At 38.8% G+C, this 12,682-nt stretch overlaps 1 protein-coding gene across 4 annotated transcripts in view; it reads left to right on the forward strand.

The window, feature by feature from the left end:
- Nucleotides 1-5,094: 5,094 nt before the first annotated feature.
- The window catches only part of LOC111863216 (regulator of microtubule dynamics protein 1), a 22,531-nt gene continuing 14,943 nt past the window's right edge, over nt 5,095-12,682 (forward strand). For 3 of the 4 annotated variants that reach the window (XR_004512881.1, XM_023849321.2, XM_033750962.1), the window contains exons 1-4: nt 5,095-5,801; nt 9,268-9,385; nt 10,614-10,725; nt 11,607-11,821. Coding sequence is in view for 3 of the 4 variants with exons in the window: in XM_023849321.2 (XP_023705089.1) it covers nt 5,449-5,801; nt 9,268-9,385; nt 10,614-10,725; nt 11,607-11,821 (798 nt within the window). In the remaining variant the exon portion in view is untranslated. Of the gene's footprint in view, nt 5,802-9,267; nt 9,386-10,613; nt 10,726-11,606; nt 11,826-12,682 lie in introns of all 4 variants that reach the window. The other variant, XM_023849322.2, reaches the window with a different exon arrangement.

Genomic DNA, 12,682 nt, shown 5'->3' on the forward strand with positions numbered 1-12,682 from the left:
CTGGAACACATTGCAGTATTTCAGTAATTATAAGTTATTGCACTTTTGTAATGTCAATACAGTACTACAACTATGACAATGAATACCACTGCCGCTGTTGCCACCACCACCAATGCTGTTGCTGTCACTGCTACTGCTACTCCTACTACTACTACTACTATGCTATAACAACAACCGCCATCACCACTTGTAACTCTGAGTCACGGTCTCTATTACAGGGCCAGTAGGGTAACCTTGATTGGATTTAGTGATTTGATTGAAACAATGTGTTTGATAGAATGATTTTTATGGACTTCGCTTTACATAGTGTGTTCACGGCTAGCTCCCATTTTGTGGAGGTGGTGTCGGTGAAGTTTGCTGCCCAGCCACAGGTGTGCGCGGTGCTGTGCAGAACATCAAAACAAATGGTGAACCTGAGTGAACACCAAAATGGCAGATGTCCCAGTACTGGGATTCCAGAAATACTGGACACAGAAATCTGAATGTCATGCCATCATGAATAAATACCCAGAGCCAGCTTCTGCAGTGTAACAAGTACATAGAGTACTCAGCGACGCTGACAACCTTGCTCGATGCATACCAGCTAAAATGGAGATAATTCTGAGTGTACCTCTATTGTGAATAGTGTGGAGGAGAACAGAGAAAACCTTTACAAAGCTCTAGATGGAAAGCCACTTCTAGAGCTCTTTACGGCATGTATATGGTAATGATTAGTGAACTGAAGGCCTTCCTGAGGGTGAGTGCAAAGGCAGGACAAAGTGGTGTAATGAACAAAACTTCAGTAGAACCAATGACCCAGGATGGCAATTACCATGAAGTAAAGAGCAGCAACAGGCATATCTCTAATGATACCTCACAGACAGTCAGGAAGTCGATTAAATCAGTCCCAGCATCCACAGCTGTCAAGCTACCTCCAAAAGCAGTGTTAACTTGCAACTTCTTCACACCTCTCAGAACTAATGACATTGGCATGGATACTACTGGAGCAGGAGCCTCCCAGAAAATTGGGTAGGCTGCCACCAATAATAATGACTTATAACATAAACCTCATTTGACTCCAAAGTTACTTAAAAGACCATACCAAAAGAGGGTATAAGTTCTGAAATGTAACCTGAATCATAACAAAAGAAACAGCGGACTATTCAACCATGAAATCCTACCTGGAGATAAATAATCTCTGCTGTTTTACCTTCTCCCCAAATTCCCAAAAGCCTATAAGGGCAGTAATCCGTCAACTTCCGCCCAGACACGCCATAAGAAGATATTTTCAAAAGCCTTGACGGCTTAAATCTTCAATGTCATCAATGTGAGGCAAATGATGGATATCTGAAAAGCATCCAACAAAGACACATAGAACTCCTCCTTATATTCCTTGTTGATCAACAAGAAACATAAGATCTCAAGAGATATTAAGGCTCGATACCCTTAACCATATTATCATCAAGGTAGAATTATACTGAGCTCAGACCAGCCTTAGAGATTCCTACAACTGCCAAAACTTTGACCATGTTTGGGCCAACTGCAAGCAACCCCCTTGATGTTTGTGATGCAGTAGCAGTCACCTGCATAGAGAATGCTCTGAAAAGACAAATACAGCATGTACACCGAACTGCTGCAATTGCACCCAAGGAGAAGGGCAGAAACCTCATCCAGTGTTATACTGAGGTTGCAGCCAAGTGAAGGAGAACTACAGAGGAGAAAAACACAAGAGGTTCACATGGGAAACTCTAACTTCACCTCGCCAGAGCACTGCATCAAGCCATGCAACCTCAGCAATCACAGGAACAGCAGATGGCCCCCAGTGCAGCAGCATCTGCCACAACAGGCAATTCTGATAAAAGGCCTGCCAGTAGAGGATCCTAGTTCGTCTAATAATAACATGTTAAAAGTTGCCACTGTAGTGCAACAGATCATCACAGAGCTCAGTGATGCTATGTCAGACAGGGGCAAAATAATGGCCATTGAAAAACTGGTAATTAAAGAAACAAAATGGCTGTTAGATTTCATAGGCTGCCCAAAGTCATAGCATTTAATGCAAATGGCATTTGGGGGCAGTGCTAAGAGCTCAGTAAACAGCTGCAAGACTTACATATAGATGTGGCTCTGCCACATCTCAAACCTTCTGATAGGTTCTATATTCCAAATTATCACTTTTATCAAACTGAACACTTTGCTTAGTGGAGGGTGGAGTCCAACTGGGTCCACTCAGCACAGAGGCCATTGACTGGCCTATTGTAGCCTGCCCTGGGTGATTATGATGATGGAGAATTTGGTGGAATGAAGATTTGTGGGGGAAACCGAAGAACTCGGAGAAAACCTACCCCAGAGCCACTTTGTCCACCACAAATACCACTTGATCAGACATGTGATCGAACCCGGGCCACCGCAGTGGGACGCCAGCGACTAACCGCTTGAGCTATGGCGCGGCCAGACTGACCACTTCCTGAGAAGAAAAGGTGAAACTGCCATTGAAGCTAGAAAAGGCATTCTCCATAATTCTGTAGACCTGCCTCCCCTTGTTTCAATATTAAATTAAATTATGCAGGACACACACAGAAGTAATCCTAAACCATCAAAATCCAACTGTATGTGGTATGGGCTAGAAGCCATGCATAGGAAGCATAGAAGACTTAAACTAGGCGGCAATCAAGCCTACTATCATTCAGCTCACTAGCCAGGTTCAGAGTGATTAAATTAGTTAAAGCATAACCTTGTGCATGAGTCTGCACTGAGGGAAATCCTCTGTATTGTATAAATGTGACTTAGAATAGTGCAGTGCCATAGGTTGCATAGTGCCGACAGAGAACTGGCTGCTGTGACAGCATGGATATCCTCACGTTAAAAGTACAGTGCAACAAACATTGCGCCTCCATAGAAAGACCAACCCCTCCCCTCATCGAAGAGGAAGTCTCATTTCTCAAACACATAGATATCTTGAAAAAAAGGAAATCTTGGTCAAAAGTCTAGACAAGACCTGCAGCCAAGAATAACTGCTGGTGAGGGCCAGCAGCAATTTAACCAATCGACCAAGTCAAGAGTTCAGTCAGAAGTCAGAGGTCGGAGTTGGCAATTAGCAGTCAGGTTATATAGTTAGATGCTGGTACCAAGCAATGACAGACGAAGACAGACATTGTAGCATTTGCGGTTGTGATTTTTGGTGTGTGTAGATAGTGAAAGTGTTTTACTATTCATAATTATGAGTTATAAACATTCAATAAATCCAATTATCAATCCAAAAACTGTGTGTAGTCACTAACATGTGGCAATATATCTTGAATAATAATTGTAAAACAACACAATTTCTAGATGATATGTTTCTAATTTTTTTCCTGTCACGTTTGCTTTCATTAGTATAAATAAAGGTTATATTGATAACAAACTGTAAAATATTTATTCTTTAAAAACAATCAGAGGGGAGGCAAGGTCATACATTTCTCAGAATCCACCACTGCCTTACAGCATACTTGGGTATATGCCTATTAATGCATGTTGAACATAATTAGTGTGGCCACTTTCTGCTTTCACTTCATACACAATAGATTGTTGTGTCAGATGAAGAAAACAAATCACCCTGAAATTTTATAAGGAAACTTCAGAAAGCAATGTCTTTGATGAACAAAATGTGAACATAATATTAAAATTAATCCCATGAGAAATATCATGCAAGGTGAACTAAGTACCATGAATAGGTGAAGACAGAGTACAATGGTAGGTTTTTATTTTCATGTGAACAGTTCTATCCATACTAACAAAGTCAGTTAAATTCAATACTGTATTAGACTGTCATCATAAAAATAAGAAAATCGTCATACTTAACCTGAATGGGGCACACAATAGCGCAGTTGGTCAAGGCACTATGCAACAAGCCAGAGGGTCACGGGTTCACTTTCTGATGTCACTGGATTTTTCAATTGACCTAATCCTTCCAGCCACACTATGGTCTTGGGGTAAAGGGAAGCTGGCATATAAGGTTGACATCACTGCCATTTGTGAGACGATTGTCTACAAAATTTGGAAGCCTCAATGCCTCACAACCCTACAGACCCCCATGGCCTCTTACAATGGTAGTTTACATTTTTTTACCTGCCTCTCATCTACGTTATGAAAATACTGAAAGCTTAAGCCTTGTTCATTACTTCCCCAACACTAAAATACACTCTTAATTTTCAGTGAGATTAGGCACACTAACCCACCACTGCAAGTTGCTCGCCCCCAGGGGCAGTCCTCTGCATCCCGTGGCCGATCTCCATTGATAGAGAGTTAATGCAAACAAGAGCTTTCAATAATATTATTTATTAAAACACTATATCATTCCCTCTATCAAGGAACCCTGAATCAAAATGTAAAACCTTTGACCCCTCAACACCTTAATAAAACTGCTGCAGTGTTTTCTTTTTTAATATTGATGTTACACATAACAGCACTTAATGATGAAACTGTTATTACATAACAATAAAACTACACATAAGAGGTAAGCGTTTTACACAAATTATGTCATCCAGAAACCGAAATCCATGTACCAAATCTAAAACAATTATAATTAACGCTAATAATAAAAAAAATCAATTTTATGGTATATTGTGAGAAAAACAATTATACTTAACGCTAATAATAAAATCAATTTTATGGTATATTGTGAGAAACTAAATTGGATGTACCAACAACACTTCAATCTGACAATTAAATGAATATCGCTTACAAATTATTTCCTGGCTCGATCTTCTTAACAGCACCCAAATACGACATCAATTCCGGATCTGAATATTCGTCCCCCACGATAGTCGGTCCACTTTCCTGGAAAAGTTCATATTTAGTTCCGAAATATAAGATATTTTATAAATGCATAATTCCAATTACGATACAATGTCATGACCTACCAGTCTAATTTGTGTAGTAACTAAAACATAAGGCATAATTTAACATTAACACACCACATTCGATTAAATGCACCCCACTACTCCATAAACAACAGCTGTTATCACGGATTAGTACTTATAGATGCTCAACGCAATGATCACAGAAGCAATGGTACTATCCGGCATCATTACCGATCATAACCATCATACCGTATGCATCTGTGGTTTGATCCCCAAGACGCCCAAGACGCCCAAGACCCGTAGCACACGTAGGAACTGTGCCCAGGACTAAGCTCGTGTTTCAGGAGAGCAGGAGAGTGAATTTACTCGCGCACGAGCTCCCGTGTCGCCGGTGTTCCATATTTGGTGCACAAATTACCTTTGAAATCTTCCTAATTTCGTGAGATAGGAGACGGGCGAGACGGAGTCAAGTTTGGTTAGGTTGGTGCGTTGTGAATAAAACTGGTAGCTGCGTTACTGATTCGTGGCAATTGTGGCAGAAGTTGTGTGTAGCGTATATGTAGAGTGCTGCAAGTTGAGTGGTGGATCACAAAGTAAGTCTCAAGGTCCGAAATCATCCCGGGCGATAAGAATGAATCCAGAAATTGTGGCAATTCGAGGCCTAATAGCAGTGGCTGTTGGAGTTGGCGTTCTGCTAGGAGTTGCTGGTACATTCTTATACCAACAGTTTCTTCCCGAGGAACGTCGTATGTTACACCAACGAGAATTTGCTCCACAGCACAGAACAGTAGCAGAAATGCGAAATCAGCCCGATGCTCAGGGTAAAAAAAGTGGAAGAAGAAGTGTTTTTCAGAAAGCCAAAAGGAAGAGTTTGTCAACTACAGAGACTGAAGTTGTGACAGGCATAGACCAGCAGTCGGCTGTAGAGACTAATGATGATGATGATGATGATGAATTCTTTGATTGTTCAGACGAAAATAATGTGTAAGTCTGTGCATGTAAATTTTAAGGAATATTAATGCTATTACAATTTTATAGGAGCTGGGATAGCATAGTCGGTATAGCTACTGGCCAGACAACTGATGATTTGAAGTTTGAGTCCCAGTATGGTCAAGAACGGCTCTGGGGTCCACCCAACCTCCTATCCAGTGGGTACCCGGGACTCTTTCCCCAGGAGTAAAGCAGCCAGGGAGTGAAGCTGACCACTCACCTTCTGCTAGTGCCAAGGTCAAGAAAGTGTGGATCTATATATATATTTACTCCAACATACACCTACATGGCATACTGCTTAATTAGTTAAGCACAGGGACAACTTTACCTTACCATTACAATTGCCATATACTCTCTGAAGTACAGAAACAGCTTGTATCTACTTGATAGCTATTCATTGTTGACATTAAGCATAGCTAACAGCTGCTATTTAAATTGATTTATTTTTTCAGTTGGTAGTTAATGTCATAGATGCAGAATAATTATGGGGAAACCTTGGAAAGACTGAAGGATAATGTTAATATAGATTTTAGGGATTTTTAAGGAATGAACTGGACAGAAGTGGGTTGGCACTGTGCCTGGTGGTAGGCATTGATATTAACAGTGTTTAATATTTGGATTCTATTACAAAAAATTTGTCACTCATTTCTGTAATTTTCTTTATGTTTAACACACATCAATGAAGATGCATTTGGAGCTTCATCTGTTCAATAACTAAAGTTACCAAATTTCGGATTTGAGGAATGACTACATACTTTTTGGTAGGGCTATGAGTCAAACAGGTGGTATCAAACACTATGTTTTGATGTGAAAGGAGCAGCATCGGCTTGCAGTTGATGAAACATATTTTTTTCTGATGATTATAAACCTTGCTATATGTACAACCCAATTTTAAGTACTTAAAATATGTTTTTTTTTATGGATTTTGTATTATATTGGATCACTTGTTTCCATTGAAAATGAAACCAGGATGTATGTGTATAATTCTTTATGCATTTAAATATCTGTTTGAACTGCTTAAAACTGTCTTGTCTTCCCACGACAGTATAATACTTGTTATATATTACAAGTAACGCAGGATGTGGCCTTATAGTTTCAGACCAACTCTATGAATCAGAGTTCTTGTTTAGAAGCTGGTAGTTCTAAGATGGTCAAGAAAATTCACATCTTTTATGGAACCAGAAAAGAGTCTATTCTTAGGCCTCATATTGACCAAGTTGAATCCAGTGCACACCTCATTCTGTTTGTATAATATTATTGTTCCATTTTTGCTCAGATCTCCCAAGTGGCCTCTGTACAAAGTATTTAATCTTATTATTATGTAAAAATATAAAGGGAGGGGCATGCAGTAGCCTCTGTGGTCTGGTAGTCAGAGTTCCTGGCTACAGATCCAGAGGTCCCAGGAGAAGTAGTGGGACTGGAACAAGGTCCACTCAGCCTCGTGAGGATAATTGAGGAGCTATTTCAAGGAAATAGTGGCTTCAGTCTAGAAAACGAGATTAATGGCTGTGGGGATCCGTTGCGCTGACCACACCCTCTATCTGCTAAAGTTGGCACTCACCTCGCTGACAAGCGGCGGTCACTCGGTCGGTATAGTTCGCTTGCTTACTACAGCCCATGGAGTTTTTTTTTCCCCTAGTATAATGCTGCAATAGCAAAACAAGTTAATACAAAATAGTTTTAATTACAAACTTTCTTGGTGCATTTAGAAAATCAGGGGATGTGTTCAGAGGGAAAGGCATGGTTTGATGTCAGGAGTCAGATCTAACTCTGGGATTATAGAACAGCATATAGTTTGAAAAGTGATATCTTCTGGGACTCGTAGTCTAGTACACACAGATATTTTGGAGGAATATACTGCCTCCATCTTCAGGGTTGAAGAATACGCAAGTAAGCAAGCAGAGACATTGTTAAACTTCTCCCAGACTACATGGGATCACATCCTAGAGAATAGTCTTTACTGTCACTGCAATGAGAACTTAAAATTTCACAATGCTTACTCTCTTTTGGGTATGTCTTGTGATTTTGAGACACAGTTTCTTGTCCAGAGTTTAAGGTTCCTGCGTTATGTGAATGAGAAAAGGATAATCTCTGCACTGCAATAATATTTTTAATTAATAGAATGGTGTATATAAAATTTGCAAGTAAGTCATAAGATGAAAAAAGCAGTCTTCTGGGATGTGGCACCATGTAGATGTAGTGTTAACCGACGTTTCGGAGGAACGTATTGCCTCCATCTTCAGGAAAAATAAGAAAATCCGCAGCCTGCTTGTACCGGTTCTCATGGTCTCTGCTTGTGGATTTTCTTATTTTTCCTTTTACCCTGAAGATGGAGGCGATACATTCCTCCGAAACGTCTGTTAACACCACATCTACATGGTGCCACGTCCCAGAAGACCGCTTTCTTCATAGTCTCTGCCGTGAAAACCTCAAATCCTACAAGTTGTAAGATATTCATTGCTGTAAAATAAATATTTATTGAGATATAGTTACTTACATAAACTCCAGCAACAAGAAGGTCCACAGTGAGTGTGAAAGCATACAAGTCAAACTCCATATATTGTATTGTATTGTATTTATTACACGTTCCAGCACATCCATACAAGGCCAAAGCCACTGGATACAGAACCTGTCACACCACAAGCTTGCTAAATCAGCAAGTAGTCAACAGACAATGCATATAAATCCACAACAATAAATCAAGCATATGAAACCCCTACACCTTGACCGAAATAGTGCATATTCAATTAGCTGAAATGGCTGACTTATTCGTTTTCAGAATGGTGTCATCAGTTCATATTCATATTTAATGTGTCTTCCAGGGATCTATGTACATAGATATAGAATCCGTCATCGTTTATACTAGATAACAAAATAATAAGATATTTAATCATACAATATAAATCCGACTGGATATCACAAAGTATAAAACATACATATGCGTCTATGATAGGCCACATATAATGTATGCACTCACTCACTATGCAAGGTAATGCTGTAATAAAAATAATTGATCATACAATGTAAATCTGACAGTACATCCATTTCACAATAACAATCATTTATGTACAAAATATGAAACATGCACATACATCTACAATAGGCCACGTATAATATATCACTCTTTATCATCATAATACATGGCTTAATTATAATATCTTATTGTTTTAATCTTATTTCTAGTCGTGTTTCAATTAAAAAAATGCCTCAATGGTATAAAAGGAATTCTGTATTAAGAATATTGTCAACTTAAATTTAAAACTTTCATGTTGTTAAACATAGACTTAATTTCAGTCGGCAGATGGTTGAAGACGTGTGCTTCCATATAACATATTCATTTTTGGAATCATGTTAAGTTAGTTTGGAGGTAGTACTGATCATAAATAGATCTGGTATTAAATTTGTGTACTTTGGTGTTAAATTTAAATAATCCACTATTTGTCCAACTGGGAAATGCCAGTGAAACAGAAACAGATCCAAGACTAGCCAAGCTGTTGGATAAAGTGGACATACTCTTCAAGGGGACTGTAGAGTGCAATAAGACAGCTTATAGTCTGCTGTTACAACTGAAAGATCAGGTATGTTGTCACCATAATAAATTTGTTTGTATCAATATTAAGCTGATAATATTGGGCATGAGTAACAGAAGGAAAGGAGCAAAGCATATAAGAAGGAGCTTTACATTTTCTACTTTTCACCTAATATTGGTAAGGTAATTAAATTAATTAGGGTAAGCGGGATGGGATATCCACTGCTCTTGGTAGAAGCAAATATATACAAGATTTGGGTTGGAAAAATTCAAGGTAAGAGCACAGTCAGTAAATATAGATGTAAACAGTAAGATAAAATTAAATTAGGTCTTAGATCCAAGGTACATTAGTTGGTGTAATGACTCTGCTACAGACTGGATGACTGAGGAATCGTGTTTGTTTCCTGGTGAGATTTTCCCCTAGTGTCCAGTGTGGAGAGTCCAGACTGGCTCTGAGGTCCACTCATCCTCCTATCAGTGGGTACTCTGGGGTCTTTGCCTGGGTGTAAAGCAGCTGTGGTGTGAAGCTGACCATTCACCTCCATGTGATGCTGAGTTTAAGTATGCTCAAAGCTATGCCTTCATTCCTCACAAAAAATTTAATTAAGCGTAGAGACAGCTTCACTTCACTTGACTTGGCTTGACTTAGGTAAATAGTTTGTAAAGATGTGAATTGGTTTGAACTGTCTCAAAGTAGGGTCTAATGATAAAGGTTTATGAACATGGTGATTAAGACATCTTAAAAAAGCAGGAAATATCTTTACCAGGTTGATAACTGGCGGCTACTCAGGTCCTTGCTCGGTGTTAGTGTAAAAACCCAATCTGAAGTTTGTGACAGTTATATTATCTTGAATAATACATGCAACAAAAGTTTATTATTTTCAAGAAAATGTAATCCAACTGTCTAGAGATGAAAGTGTAATAAAGACCACTGTTAGGGTCCTGTGCAAAAACATGGCTCTGATCCTGGCCAGAATATACTTTTACATTGTTTTGTTCATAAAAATAATCACCTGGTATTGGTTGAAGAATGATGTGGATCAGGTGGTTAGTTACAGTGCAAAAGGAGCCATGCTATGGTTTTAATTTCTGAACACATTTTTCATGTTTTCCAATATTTTTCTGAAGTGTAACAGCATCCTTTTACCATGGACCCTTCATTTTCTCCCTGCACCCATCTGGTACATAATTAAAAGTTATTACTGGTGTGAACCTTTGCAGCAAGACTGTAGTTTCTGATTGTATTGTTACTTTATCATCTGCTTCGGCTTTTTCAGTATGCTGACAAGGTGAATGTTCTGTGGCGGCTAGCAAAAGCAAGTCATATCATGGGCACCGTGTATGGCGAAGAAGGCGATAATGACAAGAAAAAGGAATTTTTATTTGAAGGTTTGTTCATGGTGTGTTGCAATTTTGTAATATTTATTACGTTTTGGAACAGTGATTGTCGATGGTCAGTAGGGACTTAAGGTCTTGATGTAGGCTTACTTAGTCCACAACTTTTTCAGTGTATACCACTGCACTGTCTTCTTGTCACTTTGCACTGCCAGCACTAAACTAACTTACTGTCGTGGCATATGCACTGCTTCATGTTTTGACACACATTTGCACTATGCCTGCTTCTGGCGCACAGTGAAATTTAACTGAATTGTCAGCTCACAAACTCCACAATGCTTTTATTCAGTCAGAGCCATTCTGGGGAGCATCTGGCCAGCAACATGGGCCAGGCAGTTCAAGAAAAATCTAGAAATCAACAGGGGTGATGAAGTCCAAAAATATCCAGAACAAGAGGTACAGGCCTATGTTCTGTCCCCAGCCTCTGGGCATGCAACAACATGTTTCATGATATTTGATGACGATGGTCTTTGAAATATCAAAAAGGACCCATCTGCATGTGATCTATTAAACATCACAGTGAAGTCAAGAGTATTCCCGCTTTGTATTTGGGATGTGCTGATTCAAATCTTGTCCCAGAGAATGGCTATCCTGACTCAGGGTTTGCAGGAAGGTAACTCAGATTGCACCTTGCCTGCTTCATTGGACAGCCTTTCCAATGCATTATTTGTTACTGCCGATGGCACCATTAAATAAGTAAATAAATAGATAAACAAAGAGATCACATTTTTTGTTTGACCTGTATTTCTACCATCTTTAATAATTCCTGCATGAATAATCTTCAGAGTTGAACCCCCACAGCTGCTACCATGTTACTTTATACATTTTTCTTTTACAAATGTTCTAAAGTTGCTAAAATTTCTTTTGCAATGTAGGATTTGGTTTTGCTAAGCGAGCGCTGGAGCTGGATGAATCACACCCAGAAGCACACAAATGGTTTGCTATTACTGTCGGCGCTCGTGGTGAATTTCTTAGTCTGCCTGAAAAAATTGAGGGTGGTTCTTTGTTCAAAGAACATGTGGATAAAGCATTAGCACTTCAACCATATGATCCTTCACTTCATCACCTCTTGGGGAGGTTCAAATATGAGGTAAGCATTTTGTTTCTTTTGTAGATTATTTAGCAATATTGTATGAATTATAGTTATAAAAATGCAAACTAATTATAAATTGAGCTCAGTGGTTGTAAAGCTTAGTTAAGAATTTGCACCATGTATCATTTATTGTTCCAAGGTCCTGAAGTGTGATGTCAGTTTTTGATTAAATGCCTGTGTTTGAATTTGTCATTTAACACACAATTTTTTACATACTGCATGGTCAACGGATCAAGATGGTTTTCTGTGTGTTTATCAGTAAGAATCTGATGGTGTCAGTGGTTACTGTCTCTATAATCAAGTCCTCTTTATAAGCCATACTCGCTATGACATGATGTCACTGTTCATGTGCGAATGTATGTGCATAATTATTTGCCAAATGTGGAAATTTTGAATATATTCACTTTTCCCCTGGCTACATCCCCGAAACACTGCAATTCAGTCATCCTAGTGTTGATATAATGTTCTTATCTCCTCTCATCACATTGGTCCTACAACCTATGGACCAGGGAGTTATCAAAACATTTCAAGTCTTGTAACATTCCGTAATGTCTACAGACATACAAATAATGGTATATAATTTTGTATGTAAGTAGTAAAGCAAATGCTAGTGGATGTTCAACCATTTGACAGGACAGAAGAATTCTTTGTACTGGTATATCTTATATTTTTCAGAATTCGGTAGAAGTTCTTATATTTATCCATGATATGTATGTAATGGCCGTCTTGTAGTGCACTCAGTTTCATATGTCTCTTCTTACTACATGTTTCGGCAACGTAGTGCCATCTTCAGGTTCGTTATTTACTCTAAGCTATTACATTGTTTGCCATCTTGTGTCTTTCGTAAAATTATTTAGA

The sequence above is a fragment of the Cryptotermes secundus genome, unplaced genomic scaffold, assembly GCF_002891405.2.
Source record: "Cryptotermes secundus unplaced genomic scaffold, Csec_1.0 scaffold665, whole genome shotgun sequence".
NCBI lineage: Eukaryota > Metazoa > Arthropoda > Insecta > Blattodea > Kalotermitidae > Cryptotermes > Cryptotermes secundus.